Here is a 23,978-nt window from a genome sequence, read left to right as displayed (position 1 = left end):
GAGGAACTTATCCTGCAACAGCTGTCCCCGGTTGGCCTAAGCAAATTCTTCGCCGTGGAGCGGGCCCATCGAGTTCCGGGCGGCCGGCCGCGGCCGGGGGCCCCCCCGAGGCCTATCGTGGCTAAACTGTTCCACTACAGGGACCGCGACGCTATTCTGCAGGCTTCACGGACCCGTGGCCCGGTCCGCTACGAGAACTCGGCCATCAATTTTTATCCGGACTTCACGCAACTGGTCCAGAAACAGCGGATGGGATTCCAAGGGGTGAAGCGCCGTCTCCGCGAGCTAGGCCTGAAGTATTCGATGATCTACCCGGCGAAACTCCGAGTGGAGCATGGAGAGCGGACAGCCTTTTTTGACTCTCCTGTGGCCGCAAGTGACTGGCTGGACTCGCTGCCGGACGGGGGTGGCCGGCCCGGGCCCTCTGGGGGCACCGCAGGTGACGGGTCCCCTTAGACTGACATTTGGTCCTTGCTTTTGCGGTTTTGCACTGTACAGTTGGGTCTTACTTCTTTTGCATACTGTGTCTTACCAGGACCCGTGAGGGGTGCGGGCGGGTTCGGGTCCCTTTCCTCCTCCGGGGTCTTTTTGTAGAATGGGGTTAGGGGGGCGACAGGCACACTGCAAGTTGGGGGGGGTCATTGGCCCGCAGGGGTGCAGGGTGGGGGGAGTTGGACTTGGGGTGGGGTTGGGGGGGAAGAGGGGTTGTTTTGTTGTGTGTTTTTTGTTTACAGGGCGAGGTATTGATTTTTGTCCATATTTGGGAACCGTGCTGCGGGCTGGGGGCCTCTTGATCTATTGGAGGGGATGGGGGGAGACGGGTTGAGGCTTATGTCGTGGAACGTCAATGGGTTGGGGGACCGTATTAAGCGGAATGTTGTACTGCAATATTTGCGTCGTGTGACTCCTGATGTGGTGTTTCTCCAGGAGACGCACTTGGTCGGCAATGTCTGCCATGCGATGAACAGGGGGGGATACCGCCTCGTAGCCCATTCTGGTTTCACAACTGGCTCCAGGGGGGTGGGCATTCTCCTGCGAACCTCCCTTCCGGTGGAGATCACGAGGATAGTCTCGGATGACAGAGGGCGCTATGTGTGTTTGATTGGGAGGTGGGAGGGGCAGCCCCTTACCCTGGTTTCAGTCTACGTCCCCCCGGGCCTCCAGAACTCCACCTTTACTGACTTGGGTCGAATGCTGCTTGACCTTCCGGACGGCCTCCTGCTCATGGGCGGGGACTTTAATTCTGTGGTTTCGGGTGAACTGGATCGTCACCCACCAAGGACCCTCCCCGCTGCCCAGTCATGGCTGGGTGGGATGTTGGAGACCTTCGGCTTGGTGGATAGTTGGAGACTAATGCATCCGACCCAGTGTCAGTTCACCTTTCATTCGGGGGCGCATGGGAGTCTCTCCAGGTTAGACTACTTCCTTATGCCCGCGGCGCAGACTGGTCGGATTCGAGAGGTCAGACACCTGGCGCGTGGTATCTCCGACCATTCTCCGCTGTGGCTTCTCTTTGACACCGGGTCGCGGTCCGCAGGGCGGATAGCTCCTATTAACCCCTGGTACCTGCGGGACCCTGCGACTCGTGACAGCCTGGTTAAGGCCATGGACCAATACTTCAGTGAAAACGAGGGGTCGGTGTCGTCTGCGTTGTCCCTTTGGGAAGCCTTTAAAACTGTGATACGCGGACACGCCCTCGCCCAGATAGTGGTGGCCAAGAAGGTTAGGAGCGAGGCGGCGGTGAAGCTGGAGACTGACATCTCGGGGTTGGAGTCGGCCTTGGAGGCGAATGTTACTCCGGACGGGCTACATGCCCTTAGCCTGAAACAGTTCGAATATAGGTCCCTGGTCACTGACGCGGCCAAAACTATGTATAGGGAGCAGCAGGGCCGATTGTATGACGCGGGGGACAAGGCGGGAAAGTTGATTGCGTGGCTGGACAAAAAGGAGAGAGTGAATCGTGTGGTCCCCGAGTTGCGTGCTGCGGATGGTGTGTGTGTGACTGAGCCGGATGAGATTGTGGAATGTTTCGCTGACCACCTCCGGGCGGTGTACTCCCCGGTGACTGACAGGGATGAGGATGACTCTCGCCTCCTACTGAGAGATATTGCTCTGCCCGGCCTGTCCGTTGAGGACCGGGAGCGGCTGGACGCCCCCTTGTCGTCGGATGAAATAGCGACCGCGATCCGTTCCCTTCGCTCGGGCAAGGCTATGGGTCCTAACGGTCTGCCCATTGAACTATACAAATTGCGTCCTGATAAGCTTGCGCCCTTCCTCAGCCGCATGTTCCGCGACTCTCTTGCGGCGGGTTCCCTTCCGGCCGACCAGCGCTTGGCCACTATAGTCGTTATCCCCAAGGAGGGCAAGCCGCGAGACCGCTGTACTTCTTACCGGCCTATTTCACTGCTCAATGCGGAGCCTAAAATCCTGGCGAAAGTCCTGGCCAATCGATTGTTGAGTGTCGTGTGCGACCTTATTCATCCGGACCAATGCGGCTTTATCCCGCACCGCAACACCGCTCTTAACTTGCGGCGTCTTCACGGTGCCCTTGCCAGGGCGGAGTTCCTCTCCGAACCGGCCGTGCTGGTTTCTTTGGATGCCACGATGGCCTTTGACACTATTGAGTGGCCATTCCTCTGGGCCGTCTTGGATAAATTCGGCTTTGGAGAGGGATTTATTGGCTGGGTGAGGCTCCTTTACACGGGACCCATGGCTCAAGTGGTGGTGAATGGGCGGGTCTCTCGGCCCTTTGCCCTCGGCAGGGGCACGAGGCAGGGGTGCCCGTTGTCCCCGTTGCTTTTTGCTCTCGCCCTGGAGCCACTCGCTGCCTGGCTCCGTTGGGAGCCCTCGCTTAGAGGGATCCGGTGGGGCCCGGGCTTCGAAGATCGGGTCTCGCTGTATGCGGACGACATTCTCTTGTATCTCACCTCACCGCGGCAGTCACTCAACGTCCTCTTTGACGTTCTGACCTCCTTTGGGAACAATTCGGGTCTCACGATCAATTGGTCTAAATCCTGCGTTTATCCCATCTCTGGTGGTCCTCCTCTCCTGCCGCCTCGGCTCCCGATTCAAGTATCTCTGAGCGGCTTTAAGTACCTGGGGATATACGTTTCGCTGGACCCGGTGGCTCGCTATGAGCAGAATCTCCTGCGTCCACTTCGGCGACTGCGGGAGGACACGGCCCGGTGGTGCAGGCTCCCCCTGTCCCCGCTGGGTCGGGCCGCGCTGTTTAAAATGATGTCCCTTCCCAGGTTCCTCTACGCACTCCAGAACTCCTTCGACGTTATCCCAGTGGCCTACTTTCGGGAGGTGGAGAGCCTGCAGAGGAGACTGGTGTGGGACGGGCGGGCGCGTATTGCTCTTGCCAAGCTCACTCTCCCCTGGTATGACGGGGGCATCGCGCTTCCTGACATTCGCAGGTACTATTGGGCCTCGCAGCTATCTGCCATTAACCACGCCACGTATGCGCCCGGCTTGAATCCGGCGTATGAGATGGACAAGTTCCTGCTTCCCGGCGGGAACTACAACAGGGCACTTTATTCCCGCCTGGCTGGCCGGACCCTTACGGGTCCTACTAAGATTGCGGTGCGGACCTGGAGGGCTGCCACTGCGGCCATGGGCTGGAGTGAGCGATTAACATGTGCTACTCCCTTGTTTGCCTCCGACCGCCTGGGCAGCTTGTGGACCACGAAGGGGTTTGACCAGTGGGACACGATTGGTATCAGCAAAGTGGGAGACCTGTGGCATAAGGGCGCGGTAAAGACTTTCGCGGTGCTCCAGGCCGAATACGAGCTGACCGACAGGGAGTTCTTCCGCTACGCCCAGGTTCGACACGCCCTGCTCTCGGTCTTCGGGGAGGGGACCAAGATCCCTGTTTCCTCGCCCCTCGAGGACCGTATACTTGACGGACATGTCCCTGATAGTACTATTTCTTTAATTTATAAAAAATTAATTAATCACCGGGCGGACCTTTTTGTGCGCCTTCGGGAGGCTTGGACTGGGGATGGGGTGGAATTGGACGACGAAGATTGGCAGTCTGCACTGTCGTCCCCCAAGGAGGTTGCCATTCCGGCTCGTCTCCGGTTGGTACAGCTCAAGATTCTCCACCGGGTGTATGTGACGGGCCCGCGCTTGGTCTCGATGGGATTTTCCGGCGACGGGCTCTGTAAGCGAGGGTGTGGGCTCAGCGCCACCTTTCTTCATATCCTTTGGGAGTGCCGCGAGGTGGCGGACTACTGGCGCCGGGTCCACACGGTTATGGGACAGGTCACTGGGGTTGTGCTGCTGCCGGAGGTGCGTCGCTGTGTCCTGAATGTGTGGGAGCCCAATGACTACAGCGCGGCTCAGACTCGGTGGGCGGCCCTAGGGAACATGATTGCCAAGAGGGACATAGCGCAACTTTGGGGCGCTCAACGGCCGCCCACCGTGTCAGTATGGAAGGAGAATATGGACTGGTGTATGTTTAGGGAGAAGACTGTGTATGTGGCCCGTGGCAAGCCGGGGGCATGGGGTAGAATTTGGGGGCAGTGGAACGCGTATCGCGGAGGCATCTGTACGCCCCCCCTGGTAGACACTGATATCGCCATGTCCCCCTGACCCTTGATGGTTCCTGGCGCCTTTTGGAACAACTACATATGGACGTTCATCTCCCTTGACCCCCTCCCCCCCCCCTCCGTCCCCGGCCTCCCGGTACTCCTCTTTTTAGCGGTTTGCTCAATTGTCCTGACTGGAGTTTCCCGGGGGGAGCCTGACCCGCACTGGTTTCCCTCATAACTCGCCTTTTGTTTTTTATTGTTTGTCTTTTTGTTTTTGTGATTGTTGGACTTACGCTTCCTGTTCCTCGAGAACTATCTGGAGCCACTGCGGGGCAGTGCCCTGGGAACTGATTGTAGCCTTGATATGTGTATATTTCCTTCTGTACCTAGCGGCCGGCCCGGGTGGTTGTAGGCCCGTACTTGTAACCGAATTATTGCTCAATAAAAACTTTTCCAAAAAAAAAAAACAATACAATAGTACAATGAGATAGTTATAATTAAAAAACAAGAATACAATAGGATAAAACGCCGACGCGCGTTTCGGAACACAAAAACACATAAATAGTTCCTTCTTCAGGGCGTTAATCTTGTAAAGCATTTATTTATTTAATTTGTTTATATTTCTTGATGAATAAAATAAAAATAAAAAAAGTGATATTAAAAAAAAAAAAAAAAAAAGAGTAGATAATCTTGACCATCAACTTATAGCGCTAAAAAACGTAGTGGGCAAAGAAATTGGGCAAACAATCAAAGAATTGCCCCCGGCAGACACTGCGTCGTATACAAATGTGAAGGACGCTCTGAACAGGAAATTTCTCCACAAATGCAACCTAGATTACGAACGCTACACCTTCAATCTCGCGTCCAAAGAACGTGAGTAATCCATGGGTGATTTCATTTCGTGACTAAAGCGTTTAGCACGATACTGCGAGTTCGACAACGTTAACACTGAGGACGCTCTTCACTTACGCATCATCGAAGGATGCCAGTCCGAATCACTGCGAAGTCGACTACTCAAAAAACACTACTTGCTCGAGGACATTGAAGAACTCACGCGCATAAATGATCAAGCCGAAGAGCACGCAAAGAAAATGGAAGCCGGAAAAACAGAAAAGCGTGAACAAGCCCTCCAAGTTCAATCGCAGACAGAAACAAGACGTCGGCTGGATCATCGGAGGCCTGACAAACCCACGAGTTCGTCCCACGGTGGGACCAGAAGCAGTAAAACCCAGAAACAATCGCCTCACTGCTACCGCTGCGGTCTGGAATATCCACACACTAGCACCTGCCCAGCCCTGGGTCAACAATGTCACCAATGCGGGAGAGAAAATCACTTCGAAGCTATGTGCCAAACCAGACGTAAAGAAACTAGCCCAGTCAGACGAAGTGCCGGGACACGCCACCATGCAAGGGCGGTGCATGGTAGAAGAGACCGGTCAACCAGCTCGTCCAGGTCCAACACACAGTCCCAGGCATCGTATCGATCTCACCGGTCGACATCAAGAGAATCGTCTGCACTCACTCCCATATCACAAGACAGTGACGAATATGTATGCATGGTGGCCAACCCAGACCGGCTGAAGAAATACCCCCAATTACATATTTGAATGGGAAACTACTCCGCCAAGTTTGTTCTGGACACGGGAGCGTCACTGAATTATATCTGCACAACGGAATATGAAAAGATGTGCCCAAAACCGAAGCTAGAACTGTCCGCAGTGCGTGTCTACACATGGATGTCCAAGGAGCCACTTCCATGTCTAGGACATTTCCCCACAACACTAACCTACAAGAACAGATCAATTCAGGCTCAAATTCATGTCATAGAAGGCCCTGAAGCTGCTGACTGCCTACTCAGCTTACCCACAGCAGAACAGTAGAGACTGGTAGAAATCCTATTCAAAGTGGATGACTCGCCTGACATGATTAACAAATTCCCGAAGCTGTTTTCAGGCCCAGGAAAATCAGCCAACGTCAAAGTTAAACTACACATCAACGAGCAAGTCACGCCAGTGGCCCAACACCACAGGAAAGTACCATTTCACCTTCAACAAGCGGTCGATGATGAGCTTCAAGATCTGCTGAGAGCGGACATCATAGAACGATCATCCGGACCCACTCCCTGGGTGTCGCCGGTGGTAGTCGTATCCAAACTAGGGCATGAAAACAAAGTGCACCTGTGTGTGGACATGCGCGCCCCGAATACGGCCATGGAACGGGAAAGACATCCCGGACCTCATATCAGCGACATGTTTACCCGCCTGAATGGAGCAACGGTCTTTTCAAAATTAGACCTCAACAAAGGATACCACCAGCTCGAACTTCACGAGAAGTCGAGATATATCACCACGTTTTCCACTCATCAAGGACTCTTCAGATATAAGCGCCTCAACTTTGGCATCTCGTCAGCAGCGGAAATCTTTCAAGAAGCTGTTCGGCGGGTGATCCACCACATTCCCAACTCATTCAACTATAATGACGACATACTTGTATTTTGCACGACACGTGAAGACCATGACAAAGCTCTAGACCGCGAGTGCCATGCCCTTCTCAACACCAACCTCACACTCAACAGAGACAAGTGTGAATTCCACAAGTCAACCCTCAAGTTCTACGGCCACATCTTCTCTAAAGATGGCATGAGACCAGACCCCGACAAAGTCTCAATGCTCGCTGACACCACGCAACCTCGCGATGTCAGTGACATTCGTTCATTCCTGGGCATGGCCAGCTATTGTGCCAGATACATTAAAGACTATGCAACCATCAGCTACCCACTGCGAGAACTAACAAGACAAGGCCAACCATTTCACTGGTCCAAGGCATGCGAACATGCTTTCAACAAGATCAAAGGCGCTGTAAGCTCTGCCGCCCACTTGGCGTACTTCAATCCCAAACGGAAAACAGAAGTCACCGTTGACGCCAGCCTCGTGGGCCTTGGTGCCATTCTTGCCCAGTATGATGACAAAAGAGACCAGAGTCACATCATAGCCTATGCCAGCCGCAGCCTCACGGAGACGGCATACTCGCAACCGGGGAAGGAAAGCCTGGCCGTCGTGTGGGAATGCGAGCATTTCCACTTATTCGTCTACGAGAAGCACTTCATACTTATTACTGACCATCAGGCCCCAATCACCATCTTCGGCAACCCACGAGCGAAGATGCCTCCAAGGATCGAGAGGTGGGGGATCCGCCTGCAGGACTACACCTACACCATTATTCACAAACCGGGAAAGGCAGAAAACCCAAAGGACTACATCTCACGTCATCCTCAAAGACTGACACAGATACGCACTTCGCTAGCTGAAGAATACCTTCACTTTGTGATTGAGCAAGCGCGCCCACCTGCCATCCCGTTAGATGCCATTATAGAAGCCACTGCCAAGGATGCCACACTCCAAGACGTCATGCAGCGCATCCGAGTGGACTCATGGAGACATCTGGAGACCTCCCAAACCATCACTGCTAGCAACATGCAAGAACTTTCATCCTTTAGACACGTCAAGGATGACCTCACAATCAGTGCAGATGGGTTGCTACTGAGAGACAGGAGGATTGTCATCCCTCAACAACTACGACAAGGGACCATCAATCTAGCCCATGAAGGCCACAGGGGTGTAGTAGCCACGAAGAAAGCACTGAGAGAGAAGGTCTGGTTCCCGGCTCTTGACCAGATGGTAGAAGCCACGCTTCAAGGCTGCCCACAATGTCAACTAGTGGGGCGACAAGAACCACACGCCCCACTGCAGATGTCTGACCTCCCAGACGGCGTATGGCAACAAGTAGCTGTTGACTTCTTCGGCCCACTAAAATCTGGGAAATATGTCATCGTCATCATGGACGAATATTCTCGTTTTCCCATTGCACACCAACTATCGTCCACAACTGCATCTGCAGTCATACCCATCCTTGACGAAATATTCGCAGCATGGGGGATTCCACAGTCAGTAAAGACGGACAATGGACCACCTTTCAATGGACATGAGTTCACAGAATTCGCAGACCATCTGAACTTTAGACACTGGAAAATCACCCCTTTATGGCCCAAAGCCAATGGGATGGTTGAGCGCTTCATGGCCACCCTGAAGAAAACGATACAACAAGCTGAGCTATCCCAGCGTGACATACAACCAGCGCTCAATGAAGTACTGAGAGCATACAGAACAACACCACACAGCACCACCAACAGGTGCCCCGCTACCCTGATGCTCGGGAGAACCCTGCGCACCAGGGTCCCGATGTCGGAGGCAGTCATACACTCCAGACTCCCGACATCAGATCATGAGACACTAATGAACATTGATAGAGACAAGAAAGCTAAGATGAAAGACTACGCAGACAATCGGCGCCATGCAAAGACATCCAGCATCCAAGAAGGAGAGTGGGTACTAGTGAAGCAGGAACAGAGAGCTAAAGCCGACAGTCGATATCATGCCCACCCGCTACAAGTAATGAAGAGGAAAGGAACCACGATTACAGCAGCCTCCTCAACAAAGAGGACCACGAGGAACATATCGCACTTCAAGAAGTGCAATCCAGCAGTCTACAGTCGAGAAGATGAAACGAATAGAGACACAGACACCTCAGATCCAGGAGCAGACAGCCTCGAGGAACGCCTTCGCGTAATTAACATGGATGAACCCGGAGAATAACATCCTCCTTGCCGGCCACAGAGGACTGCTCGAAGGCCGGTCCGACTCATTGAAGAACTTTAAAGAATAACGATCTAAGGTAAATGACAATTTACAAAAGGGGGAGATGTCATATCGCCATGCCTGACCATGTCTCGGACTTCCGGGTCAGGCATGGCAGGAAGATGATGGGAGGGCTGACGCGAGTGCGCTCGCCAGTTTAAGGGATATAATGAAAGAATAAAGACGTCTGAAATACCGCTCGTGTCGGCGCCTCATTTAAAGCGCGCGACGCTAAAGTAATGAGGAAAAACAGTCCTCGGATTACTCAGGGAGCTGTTGTGGGGTAGAAAACCAAAATGCAGCAATGCGCACAAATAACGTTGCTATGACCACACCATTCTCCCACTAACTAGGCTGAAATGTCTCACAGTCAAAGCAAGATGCATCCTCAAGACATCTTACATTACACACAAAACACTTTACCTGAAGACTCTGGAATATTTCTAAAACAAACTAACAAAATTAGGAAGGAACCGCCCCCTATGGAGCTCAAGTACACTACTACTTGAACCACCCGGCTTCAAGAAAGGTCATACACACGCTTCTTTACTGGAAATGCGCCCAGATTCTGGCACTGCCTTCCACCAGAGATACGTACAAACCAGTTTATAGCATCTTCAAAAGAAAATGTAAGCACTACTGCCCGAAAGACACTACGGCCCAACAGGGAAAGAAATCCACCTACGGTTAATACTTTTCGGAGGTTAATGCAAGTGCCTATCCTAACCAAAAATAAAGTCACCTTAAGTCAGATAGAGGCACATCCACAGTAAACTACTAGAGCAATTACTTCCTACGCCTCGAATCACCGCCTAACCTCCTACACGATGCAGAAACATGCAATTTCCTGTTTACAATGGTGAAATTCCTGTAATCACCCGGTACAGGGTATGACTACCCTACTGGTGACGTCATGTGTTTATTTTGTTTTATGTTCTTATTTGCACAGAATTCATACATCATACACACATAATCTACCCATGTTACAAAAAATAACAGCCCCCTTCTCTGATGTGTTTATTGAACTTTGAAATATTTATGTAACTTTTATGTAACCTCACAGGTGATTGTAACAAACAATTTTGGGGGGGCAACTTGTATATTGTATGAAGTCTGATACCCTCAGGGCACGTGCGCTCTAAAAAACTCTCAAAATAAAATGAAAAGGATAAATAATAACAAATCAATGTTCAGCCAATGGTTCTTTGAAAAGAAAAAGGTACTGTAATGAACACATAAGCAAGTACTACACACAAAATTCCAAATATTTATGTTATGTTAGGATTTTATAAAGTGCAATGGTTACTCCATTCGGAGTGTCCCCGCCCTAGATACGAACATAAAGAGCCTTGTAAAACCTGCCCAACTTGACTAATGACTTAAGACTCTGTAAAAAAACACAAATCTTCAGTTTTTTTTGGAACAGAATTTCAGAAGGTTCCATTCTAAGGCCCAAAGGGTGTATATTCCAGAGCCTGGAAGCCAAAAAACTAAAGGAGCAATCTCCCAAACGAACTCTGTTTATTTTAGGAATCACTGTCCGAGCAGTTCCTGAGGATTTGAGGCATCTGCTGCGGTGATAAAATTTGACCAGATGAAAAAGGTAATGAGGACCTTTCTGGTTTAGAATTCTGTGGCAGAAACAAAGTGCTTTAATAGACACTCTGTCCTGGATGGGGAGCCAATGAAGCTTTGGTAGAGCTGTACCAGCGGAAGATGTATCTGGGAATGTTCAGTAGCATCTGGCAAGTGGCATTTTGCACCCTTTGCAGCATTCCCAGCCGACCTTTAGAGGCCTCTAAGTAGAGTATATTACAGTAATCTAGCTGGGATACCACAAGCGCTTTGATTACAGTTTTCCTTGCAGAGTCAGGCAGGAGTCCAGCCTGAACTGCCAGGCCAGGTCCTCCCTGGACTGGAAACAAGCATCCTAGGACCGGTTTCAGGCTTTCAGCCCTCAGCCAGGATAGCTTGACTCCAGTGGCATGGAGAGCACGGGACCCACGTCTGGGCATACTCGTCCCACTCGGGGTGACAAATACAAAAAGAATAATTGATGGACAGAATGCAGAACAATGTCATACATTCACCCCAGTACTGAGATCTGGGCCTAAATCCATTGTATTTTGGCTCACCATGCCATTCCAGTTTGGACCCAGCCGTATGAAAATCAGTCTTGACCCTGCGCCCAATGGGAATAGTCCAGCCTGAACTGCCAGGCCAGGTCCTCCCTGGACTGGAAACAAGCATCCTTGGACCGCTCCTTTCAGCCCTCATCAGCCAGGATAGCTTGACTCCAGTGGGATGGAGAGCACGAGACCCACGTCTGGGTCTGGATTCAAGCTAGCCTGGCTGATGAAGGGTGTTACCCAGAAACCGGTCGCAGGATGCTTGTTTCCGGATCAGGGAAGACCTGGCTGGGCAGTTTGGGCTGGACTGTTCCCATGAGGCACAGGGTCAAGACTGATTTGCATATAGCTGGATCTGAACTGAGGTGGGGAAGTGAGCTAAAGAATGATGATGGATTTAACCCAGATCTGTGACTGGGGGTGAGTGTCTGAAAAGTTTCAGCGCTCCGTCCATCATCTCCTTGTGTTTGCTTTTTTCGCCCTGAGTTGGCAGGGTATGCGCAGACTTGGGTCCCTTGCTCACTTTGCCACAGGATTCAAGCTAGCCTGGCTGATGAGGGGTGTTACCCTGAAACCGGTCCCAGAATGCTTCTTTCCGGTTAAGGAAAGGCCTGGCTTGGCAGTTTGGGCTGGACTGTTCCCATGAGGCACAAGGTCAAGCCTGATTTGCATTTAGCTCGGTCTGAACTGAGGTGGCTAAGTGAGCTAAAGAACGATGATGGATTTAACCCAGATCTGTGACTGGGGGTGAGTGTCTGAAAAGTTTCAGCGCTCCATCCATCATTTCCTTGTGTTTGCTTTATATAATAAGGAGACAGAGGTTCTTGGTATGTTAATAAGTTGGGCTAAGCAGGTAATGAACAAGAAGTGATGTGGATTTGCAATTGTTAAACTGCAGTTGTTTTGTGGGGGTGGTGTACTTTGCTTCGGTGAAATCTTTGTACAGTGAGACCTTAATGTTAGTCGGTATGACGATGTGCTAAGGATTGCTGATGTGACATGTACCTGCCTCTTCAAAGTGGCCTTTTTCCACACTCCTTAATGTTCAACGCGTGGTTTCTGGGGTGCACGTCTTGCTGAATTAAATGTTTGTAAAGAAGATACCATGCGGGCAGAGCTTCTCTCTTAGTACTATTTCTTACAGCTCTTTTTCTTTATAATCACATCAGCCCTCAAAGACAGCTGCACTGTCAAGCAAGGACTAAAATCCAATGAAATTCACCTAAAAAAACAGGATCTGTCACTGGGAAAAAACAAAACACTTGCCTAATAAAGTAATCTGTAGGAATTCATGTTGAGACTTCTTTATTATAAGCTTTAACACAATGAAATACCAAACCTCCCATAATGGACTGTTGGCCTTAACATATCCTTTCACAATAAATAAATCAGGCCACTGTGTCTGTCATATCTGACAACTACAGTCTTATTTGCGACTACAAGTACACATGTTCAGCAGAAACCAAATACTTCTGCCTATTCAAATCCAGTAGAGAGGCAAATCAAAATGTGGGTGGAGCCAAAGCCCCTCTCTCGATAAGGCTTCTTAAAGCTCGTTTTTTACTGATCTACTAAAGCAGCGCTATCACAAATATGTCTGGTGACCGGCCTCCCCTTTCGCAAGTAGGTATCCCATCTTGTTCATTCCCCTTCATGCAAGACGACCTTAGCTCCAACCAGTCCCCTTCTTTCCGGGGAGCAGTGCCACTCTTGGGGGAGCACTCGAGGGTTGCTGCTTTCCTCTCCACCCCCTCCATTTGCCCGTAGTCCCTTTCGGTTTTATTCCAATGCGTCACGCAGACTGCACCGCGACTGATATTGTGCCACACTTTACCACCTAGTACGATATAACGGCAGTCCTTAATTTATTTTTATTTTTTTAAACTAAGCTCTCGTTGGAAGGCCACTGCAGGTTGCACCACCCATTGACACTGGCAGTGCTGCCAATGATAGTAACAACACAACTACTAACCATCACACTCCTACAAGTGTGACAATTCTGACTATATCAATGGCTTGGGTGGCAGGTCATTGTCATTTTTAATGTATATTAAAATAATAATTACCTGTTGTTGTGTTCATCTCGAAATTAGCTAGACAATTAAGTGCTGGTGCCGAGCACTGGAAACCACCGGCTCAAATTAAGCACTGGATAACGGATCCGCTTCCTTGACTGACAGCGTCAGAGAGAAATGTTTAAACATGAGCACAAAGGGAATGTGCTCCCCACAGAAACATCTTTTAATCCCGGGCGTGACTTGGACTGCGGACCAGGGGTGATGCGGCAGGGCTGGGGGACTCTTCTCCGGCCACAAACCTGCCTCTCGAGGTACCTGTTTACAAAGAGGCTCGCTGTACTGTGTACGTATATGTTAATTCTTTATGAATGCATTATTCGTGTTATTTGTTAATGCTCCACTCTCAGAAGGCTTACCTACCTTGTTATTCTTTCACTTAGTTCGAAGTCCTGGAATGTTGCCCCTCTGTTCCACTCAACTGTCCTTTGGCAGCTTCCGTTGGACAAACCTTGAGGTGGCAGCTGTGGTTGTGGGCTCCCATTTTACTTGCAGAATAAACCACTTATGCTTTACTATTCGAGTATGTGGCCCTCTTGACACTGTTGCTACAGAAATGGGTATGCCATGGCCACGTGGCCTTGGTCACGAAGGCCTGTGCAGATCACACCCGCCGTAGGGGAGCAGTCAGTATGGTCTCAAGCCAAGGAGAGGTTCACAGCCAAGCTGACACTTCCCGCTGGAGGGGTCCACAAAATGGAACACACTGAACGTAAACTGCTGCACTAACTAGGAAAGGCCGACAGAACCTCTGACTGGCAGCCAACAACAAAGAATGACAGACAGTCCTCTGGCTGACGACCAACGGGACAGACAACCTGACTGGCACTAGTATGGACAGACAAAAATGGATTGACTTATTGACAGCCAGCAGGAAAAGCAGACAGAGCGACGGATTGCCAGTATGAACGTCTGGCAAGTTGTCACAGATTCACATACAGGCAGGAACTAGTCAAACAGACAACCACAGGGACTGGCTAACGTGTAACGGATAGTTCGACCAGCACAGTGAAAATGGGACAGACTGGCCAATACAGCTTCTGAAGACTGTCAGACAACAGGTGCAGACAGGTAAGTATCTTTCAGGCTCTCAATATTGCCATGAGGGTCCTCTGACACAGAAATGCTTGCCATCTTCAGCTTCAAACTCAAGACCCTCTCGGTGCTATATGAGCCATTTGGAAAGGTACACTTTTATGTCCTCTTACTCTTCTTTTTCAGATCTCAGTTTTGACAGCTCAGCTGTTTAAAAGACCTATTGGTAACAATAGATACAGTAGGCTTTGGGTCTATCTACCTCATTCAGCTACCAGCTTTCAGTGCTTAACCCCCTCCAGCCATTGGCTTGAGACTCTCTGACAGAACCCCGTTCAGAGGTCCACAAGGCAAGCAGGAACTACTGGGACCAACCCTGGGGGTTGGGGTCTTTTATTCCCAATATCCTGGGACTCAACCTACAATGGGTCCTGAGCCTAGTATCTGGTGGTGGCCATCAGTAGGGGCTTGGGCCTGCTCAGGTCACCACAGCGGTCTCCGCCACACAATAATGGTCTCGACCAGGCCATGCTCCTTGCCTGGCCCCGGTGGCCCCCCTGGAATACTGGGTCACCTCGGTACATGGGCTACAGCCCGATTGGAACAGCAGCAATCTTCACGCCGGTCCCACTTAGCACATGGGGTCACCAGCTTCGCTTTGCAAACGGGCTACAGCCCGATCAGCATGACAGCAATCTTCATGCCACCCCACCTGACCTATGGCGTTGCTTACTTTGCTCTGCACACAAGCAATGGCCCAATTGGCACGGCAGCTCCACTTGACATACAGAGTTGCCAGCTTCAAACCTGGACATGGGCAAAGACCCGATCAGTGCAGGAGTGTTCACGGCGGCCTTCTTCTGGCAAGTAGGGGTTGCTGACTTCTCCCTGCACACGGGCATCAACCCAATCAGTGCAGCAGCCATCTTTTTACTCCTCTCTACAGGGATCCAATCGCCAGGAACGCACACAGGACCTCAATCTGTCTAATGCTTTATTCTATCTCACAAGGCACACTAGTCTTGGCAAGCAGGCAGGCACTGGAGCTCCAGCCTCTAGCGGCAGGTGTTCTTGGATTCCCTTGGTGATGCCCCCCACCCAAACTGGGCGGCTCGCAGGTTTTGGCCCCAGTTGGGTCACAGGCAGAAGTCTTGCAGAGCTCCTCCTTTATAGCCCAACTGGCTGCTTGGCGGTTGCCATTTTTGGGAGGCTCAAGCTTCCCTTCTTATAGTCCATTTCTAGACACCAAATGTGATTAAGAGTCTCAGTCTTTTAAGTTTACTTTCGGGGGGGGGTTGCTTTAGTGCTAGTTGTGCCTGGTAAAAAAATCTTTTCTGGCATCCCCCCAATGACCTCCTTCTTCAAGGATTCCCTCTCTACCACCCTCTAGTAGTGCCCCTCATCTCTCCATAACACCTCTCTTACACGCATTTCATTTGTTTTATAGCGCTCCTCATACCAGTGTGGGTATCAGAGCACTTGATATCACACACACATTATAAAGATAAAATTAATCATACATGTGTAATTCAGTCTATAGAAAATGTTAAATACGACAATGATAATTGCAAGGTATAGAAATCACATATTGTGAGGAAATGGGGTGTATTACATGGTGTGCTTGTGGGACCTCACCGTGCAATGCACTACCAACCCCTTTAGGATCAGTTAAGTTTTGTTTGCTAAACCATAGCTCAACCCTGGGTAGCAGTTGCTCTGAGCAGTCAGGCTTATTCAAAGGAAAAAGTGTAAAGCATTTAAACAGCACCAAAACGATTGAAGAAAGACACGGGACACTCAAGAAATCAGACACCAAGTTATAAAAATAGATTAGATTTATATAAATTTTAAGACACCAAAGGGAAAAAGAGGGTTCTGGAGGTAGGGATTTTATATGGCATAGTAAATCACAACTTTTCACTTAACTGCAAACAAGCTTTGGCAAATTCAACATATTTGACACTTAGAAACTTAATCAAGAAAAACTTGAGTAAGTGGTAATGTGATTACTTAAAGTAACTTTCGGTGAGCAATTGTGGAAGAGTCAGTCAAGGGGACCAGCAAGGTCTGAAGAACCAGTTGGATCAACAAGAAAAGCAGTCTCAAGTCCAGTTCCTGTCTCAGTGGTCCCTTGCTGTTGACTTCTATTGGAGTGGTCCTGATGCAAGGGATACAGGATACTGAAGATGCTGGGCGGCCGATGGAGGTCTTCCATGGGTACTCCTTGGTTCACTGGCTTGGTGAGGTGATCTAGGCGATAGGAGATGATGTCCCCTGAAGTCCTCTCGAGCTTGGCAGAAGTATAGTCGCCACTGGGCTACCAGTTTCCCTGTACAGCGGTTTCAGTGATTTTATTCTTTTGGTGGTAACTTGCCTTCTGGGTGACCCAGCTGCACTCTTACGACTCTCTTTGGTCCAGAAGACTCGGGTGTAACCTTAGAGCATCAGATATTGTTCCTTCAAGCTTCATGCGGGCGAGGAGCGACATTCCGGAGACCTCAGCTACCAACTGGCCAGGCAGGCTACCTCAGCTTTTGTGGCCCTGTGCTGCAAGCAGCAGGTCATCTAACTGACCCATGGAGTCTCTTGCTTCTGGGTAGGCTCAGGAGTCAGCTTCTACATGAGCAGGACACAGCAGGCACAGTACTTTCCTTTGCTAGCCCAAGGTGCAGGAGGTTCAGTCCAACTTCGGTGCAGCCTCTCTTCGCTGAGCCCTTGGTGCAGTAGGGCAGTCCTCCTTCAGCCCTCTTCTCCAGCCCAACAAGAGCTGAGTTCTGGATGCACTTTTATGCCTAGAACATGCCCTCTGGGAAGGTCTCAGTCACTAGCCAATGGGCTATAAAGTCCCCTACCTTCTGCTGACTACTTCCTTGTAGTGTGTCTTCTAGCTATCCCAGAAGGCTCCATTCTGCCCACTATCAACATGGCAGAACCCTTCTCTCGTCATGCAGAGCTCCCAAGCCCAACCCAGAGGTGTGACTACCAGGAGGACTACATGTCAGTGAAAAAACGGTTTGACAACGGTTGTTCTCCCTTTTTCCCAAGCACCAGTCTGTCTACCCAAACAATAGAGCAGCCTTTCTCCCAAATGTTCGCCATTTGCCCTTCAATTGCTGCCTCCCCTTTGAAGCTCGACTTTTGGGCAAACATGTGTGTGGCTTTCTGCCAGTGAAAGGTAACACCTCTCCCCCACACAGGATCCTAAAGTGTCATTTCCTGGGAGTAGTTTACACGTCGCCCCAGAAGGACAGAAAGCAGTCTCACGGACAGTCCTGGTGTGCAACTGTGGTCAGCCACAGGCACATAAAGTGGCATCTTTTTAAAGGTTGCACATAGCAACAAGTTACCTTAATTTTGACTTGGGTATCAAGTCAGGTTTAATGTAACAAATTGTTTGGTACCTTGAAATATCTACTTTGGTAACCTCATTCAGGAGTTAGCACAGCTCAGGGGTCAGCATGTCACCCTGTGCTCACCAATGGGGTTTTCAGTCATTTCCATAATACAAAAAAGACAAATGCATCTTTGCTCCCAGAACATGTATAACAAGTGTTCTGTCTTTCAATAAGTTACACCCTGTATTAGGGCTCGTAGGGAAGGTGTAGGGGTGACTTTTGCACATTGGAAAGGGTGGTTGGCTTTGCCATGGTTTTGAACAGCAAAGTCGAGCCAGCAGTGAGCACTGCTCTTCCTGGCTGCAATGGCAGACTGGGAAAAATATTTTTCCTTTGTCACCCCCAGGGTAGCACAACCAGCGTTGCAGTCCCTGGGGTGACGCTCTAACTTGCAGGCCTTCGGTACCCTGGATACCATATACTAGGGACTTAGCTTATGCCAAGTGGATATAAGTCAAGGAAACATACATGCTAAGAGTGTTTGGTCTGGAGAAGCACAAACTCAGGATTGTAAACATACCACAGTGGTTGGGGGGGTTCGCTTTACTAATAAGAATGTATTTCTACCCAATCAAACCCCTTTTAGCAACATTTGTATAGTGAAAGACTATGGAAAAAAACTTAACGTCCTATGCCATGGAGTTTGCATGCAGCTCTTTGATGACCATTCATAGGTTACTGTGCTATATTACTATATTAGGATTGAAACTTATGAACTTCAACTAACAAAAGGATCTCTGTGACAAAAGCAATAACCCAACGAACTAACCACATAAAATACAGTCCTGCGAACTGCATTGTACATGTTCTTTGCAGCAGGTATATTAAACCTTTGCGCTACTTTATGATGAGATAAGGCAGTCACTACACAAACCTACAATCTCTCTCCAGCAGGAACATTAATCACACAAGTTATTTTTACATTTTTATTGTTGCTTGAAAACTACTGGAAACACAAGGAACTAAGCCGCAGGTGCTGTTATACCCATAAGTTATTTCTAAACACAGCACCCCCTCCCTCCCCTCTTCTGCTCAGCGGCAGGTGCGGCTGCACCGGTCCCACCGCCATAAAGCCGGCCTTGATTTGAACAGTCCTCTCCTCTGTCCTGCTCCTCCTCCAGAGAGCAGTCTTTCACAGCAGGAGTGACTCCAAATCTGAAACCACACAGGTCATGGGATTGACTAGACTTCAAATCTGGATATTAGCCACTGGGATATGTGTATCAAAACGCTGCCCCAGGGCCTCAGCTGTACTGTTTATGATTCTCTTATCAGCCACGTTTCCATCCTGAGATGTGACCTCTCTCTGAATCAAAGAGCACCTTTTGAAATGTACTTAAGAGCCTGTCTCTCCCTTCCTCCAGTGTCCCCCACTCGGAACACAGGAATGCAGCAATCCACATATCAGTATGGGGAGGAGTCCTTTACCTCACCATGTTCCTCCAGTTAGCCCTGGGCCTCCCTAAATGGAACCCAGAAATTTCCATGTGGCTTATTTACAAGCCCCTTGCACCGCCGGTGTGTCACTTTTAATATGGGAAAAAGTGACGTACCAGTGGCATAAGGGGCTATTAAAGCACCCATGTATTTTACCATTTGCAGGTACACATACATCCAGCACATGCATATAACATACACGCACAGCACTACATTTTTCATGTATTGAAACAGTCAGAGGCATACATGAGCATACACACACTGCGCAACCACTGTATAGTACCATTCATAGGTGGAACTTGGCCTGTAGGCCTCACTCCAGTGACAACAGTAAAAAGGCCTAGTCACTCCTACTAATTGCTACATGGTATTCTGCCACCACCACACTTGTGCTGCTTAACTTCTGGCAAAGGCAGCAGGCTTTCACCATTATAAGGGTAGTTCTTTGGGCGCCCTTCCCGGTTCAAAAAAGAGTGCAATTTGTGAGGCAAGCCTATATCATGGTGCACACACATGATCCGTGATCACCCATGACAACAAAAATCAGCATCAGGGATCCAGACATCATTACAGTTAGGGTACTGAGGGCACATGTGCATGTCCATCACCATGCGAGGGACTTTTCTGTCCCAACGCTCTCAGTCACATCTTGACTCAGCCTGCCACAGTGTATCGTATTGGCTCATTGGGTGGATCAATTTTCCCCCTAATCGAGTGCTTGCATTGAACTACATGAGTGAGGGACTATGTTACAACTAGTGTGCCCTCTACCCACTCCTGCTGAGCATTAGCACATTAAACCCAGAGGGGGAAGTTACCTGGCCCTTGTTCACTTGACAGGTTTTCAGCTATGTTACCCAGGCCTGAGGAGGCAACCGACCCTTTGAGGCCTGTGTTCTTTCCATATCTAGTTAAGAGATTGTTTCACAGGTTTGTCCTTTACAACACCTCTGGTATGAAGGTGTTATCTATTTAGTAAAGAAAGAAGGGTGGTTAAGTATTGGGTGCCCTTTATAACTACATTTGTATGGCAAATGCTGATATATGGGCATGTTTCCATACATTACGTAGCAGAGGCTCATTAACCTTGGTAGGTACCATAACCCCCCTTCCCACACTTGTGCAGCTTCAGTGGGCCGGGTGCCTCTGGAAAGTGTGTGTAGGATAAAACCTTCCAAATGTTGTTCATGGCTTTAGTGATTTTGATGGAAGACATTGGTCTCAAAGACAAGTTGTTGAACAGCACTGCGAGAGAATGGCATGATGAAGCTATGGAGTAGAGGGAAAAATGCAACAGGAGAACACAAAAGAAAGGAAGGGGGAGAAGGCTGGAGCAGAGCATGAGAAAGATGGAGAGATGGGTGGGCAGAGAGTATTGATAAGGAAAAAGATGGATGGATGAAAGTAAGTTTGTAAAGAAGGGTGGCTGAATGCAAGGAAGGATGAGAGATTCTTGGAGAGATGGGTGGAAGGATTGAGAAATGATTGGATTGTAGAAGGATCATTAGTTGGACGGAGAGAAGGGTGGATAGGTGCATGAAGTGAGACAGGGTGGATGGAGAGTAGGAAAGATGGAGAAGGATAGATGCCCACATTCACCATTTGGCACCATCGGTTTCAGAATTCCCTCATTGTGGTAGCGACTGAACGCCGGCTCACCTCTTTCGCTGCTTTTACTGGTATTCGGGATATGTTGTGAAGCGGAGCTTTAGTTTATGTTTTTTATAAAGCCATTGAACCTTGGCGTTCTGCATAGAAGCTCGCTGGAAGTAGGATTCCAGGGGGTGCCGCAGCACCCCCAAAATAACAATGCTGGAGTTAAGAAGATGAATGAGCAATAAAGATGCCTTCAATTTTTGTAATTATCTTGTCACATTTTCTGTGTTCAAAGAGGTCAAATGTCAGGCTCAGTCTTTTGACAAACTGATGCCTATTCTTTTAAGAGAGATAGTGGTATTTCGTTTTCTTTCTCTGATTGTAAAGTGAGAGAATTTTGTACAGTAAACTATGACAATCTTGCTGTCACACAACAAAATATAAATACTTGTAAATAAACTAAACAAGTATTTCACAATATATCAGCAGTTAGGAAAGCACAAATGAAGCACATTTTTTGTAATTCCGAAATATGATGGAAGGAGAGATTTTAATTGGATGAAAACAAATCAAGGCATTTTACTTGGTGATGCACGAATTAAATATTCGCTGAAACCCAATTTCCGTACATTTTCATTTGCGTGCTATATAGTTGTATCAGTAAAACGTGTCTGTGCAAATGTAATGGCCATTTCAATGGAAAATGTGCCATTGAAAAATGATGGTGTGCTACTCCACGATGCTTTAGTAATATAATTGCAAGTGTGCTCCAAAATGCACCACCAGTTACATACTACACACATAACACTCTCCTGCTGGATACAGATGCTACCAAGTGTAGCATCTGTATCCAGCAGGAGAGTGTTATGTGTGTAGTTTGTGTGACGCTTTTCCCCAATCCCTATGACTTCAGTGATGCAACACTCATGGCCGCACCCCCACTCTGAAAATTGTTCCAGAACAACTGTGCTCCGGCCTAGGAGTGTGGGCGAGTAGTTGGTTTATGTTTTCACAGATTTTAAACGTGGATTACTCCTCACGAATGCACCAAAAATCCTAGAATAAGGCCTTTTCGAATGCATTTTGCTCAGTCTTTTAGTAGTAATTTTGGGCTGCTTCTTGGAAGCAAATATTATTATGCACGTGATTTAAATTCATAGAACCTACTTTCCACTGCAGAGCTGGACAGCAGCTAGTATCATATGCACATGGGTTGTGGATATTGGTTAGCTTTGGTGGTCTTCAAGCATAATGTGCTTTTTAGAAGCATCATTTTTACTCCACTGCAATAAAACCCAAGCGTTTTGCCACACGTGTTGCACTTATCTTTTCTACTGCAAATATTAATCTTTAGAATGTCTGCAGTATTGCGTCACGGTCTTGGTGGCCACAGAATGCGGGTTTCTGTCACGTCAGGTGTGACCGTTGGCCTAAATTCATTGAAGCTGCTCGAAGATCTGTAAAGATAAGTGTGAAGCGGCGCGATGTAAAAAAATTAAAGGTGTGCGAATTATACTCGACAAGTAGGTAGACGTCTTTACAGAAATTTGCACGGTCTTTAAAATAAAGCGCGCAGAACGATGGGGGCTTTTTACTGGGAAACGTGGTCACTCGTGGCCTCATTTTGTTTGACTAGAATCCCTATATTCGGCGTAGGGCAGATGCTGTATTTACCACACATGTGACAGGGTTACAATTCTGCGTCACCTCCAAACCTTGAATTGCTTCTTCGTCTTTGAGTTTTTGCAGTCATCCACGCTTCGACAGTTCCCGCCCAGGGGTGAGGGGCTGCTCTCACTTACCACCACCTTTGAAAGGTCGAGCTTGGGCTCCTTGGGCTGTTCCTGCGTCGGGGCCGGCACTGACGCTTTGGGTTTCGCTGCCGGCGTCGGTTCGGCTGCCTTGGGTTTGGCTGCGGGTTTCCCCAAGGGCTTCTTGACGGGCAGCTCCTTCTTTGGTGGCATGGTGCCGTGCGCGAGCTGTGTGACGCGAGTCCTGGTGTCGATGGGGCACCTACAGCAGTGGGGGTACTCCGGGTTTACCATCCCACTCCCCGGTTAAATATGCCCTGCCAGCGTGACGTCACAGCCGATGAACCTTCCAGAGACCGATATAGAGAGCTGGGTGGGTGCACAGCCCCCCCCCCCCCTCCCAAATAGGATATTTTCAGGAGACATGCTATGCTAGGCATGCCCGGGCTTCGGTGGGCATTGTTCTCTCTACACTCCGGGGATTGTTACTGCGTGAGGTGCTGGAAAACTACGTGACCCTAAACCAGCTGTCCAGTCCCTTCTGCTGGGCACTCGGACGGGGAACAACCTTGCATTTGGGGGATCGCAGTCTTCTGGTAAGAGGCGTTTTGAAGTCCATTTCAGGGGGGATGCGAGACGATTACACATCACTTGTCTATAATCAAGGCCAGTGGAATTTATGCGGCAGGGAAGGGACAATTATGTGGCAGCCAGGTTGAGTAAATTATGTAGCAACAATAGGCAAATTATGTGGTGTAATTTGGCACATTTTGTGGTAGTATTTCTTCATTATTATGCAATTTTTAGGTCGAGTCTGGGCACCGTATGCGTTGCTTTGTGAGGCATGCTGTATTCAGGTATGGACTTAAAGTTCCGCCCACTCTCCACCCATCTTTTCAATTGGGTCCTGCTACTGTCCTTTCTAAATGGTTGCTTCTGATTCGTTAATAGGCTTGTTAGTCCCGGTTTGTAAACCAGGTCTGCATTTGTAAACTCACTTGAGGACTGGATTATTTACTTGTGTTGTTACTCAGTCTGTTTTAGCTACAGTCTGTGAGCCCTACTTTCTTTAATGTCTTCAATCTAGCTGCTTATGCAGTCACGACAGGCTCTCCCTAACCCACTCTGTTTTCATGACAGCACGGCTCCCGATCGTGGACGCTGTGCTTCATCCTTCAAAAATGCTCTCTGCAAAGCGCTGCACTTCTGCATGCGCTATGCTTCTTAACAATGCTTTTTATTTTTAAAAGCGCCCCATACCGCGCTTTTACTTAAATGGCGGCGGCAAACCTTTCTTTAGACATGGGACGTCTAAAGAAAAGGGTGTGGAC

At 49.1% G+C, this 23,978-nt stretch overlaps 1 protein-coding gene across 2 annotated transcripts in view; it reads right to left on the bottom strand.

Moving 5' to 3' along the window:
• Window positions 1-22,933, bottom strand: part of LOC146832877 (myosin light polypeptide 6-like) — a 113,261-nt gene extending 90,328 nt beyond the window's left edge. Inside the window, exon 1 of one of the 2 annotated variants that reach the window (XM_085600301.1) lies at window positions 22,699-22,933. In XM_085600301.1, the coding sequence (XP_085456427.1) occupies window positions 22,699-22,860 (162 nt within the window). In that variant the 5' untranslated portion in view covers window positions 22,861-22,933. The remainder of the gene's footprint in view (window positions 1-22,698) is intronic. The other variant, XM_085600300.1, reaches the window with a different exon arrangement.
• Between the last annotated feature and the right edge of the window lie 1,045 nt (window positions 22,934-23,978).

The sequence above is a fragment of the Triturus cristatus genome, chromosome 4_2 (genome assembly GCF_964204655.1).
Source record: "Triturus cristatus chromosome 4_2, aTriCri1.1, whole genome shotgun sequence".
NCBI classification, from domain to species: Eukaryota; Metazoa; Chordata; class Amphibia; order Caudata; family Salamandridae; genus Triturus; species Triturus cristatus.
Note: the sequence above shows the minus strand (reverse complement) of the source record. Positions and strands in the feature narration are given on the sequence as shown.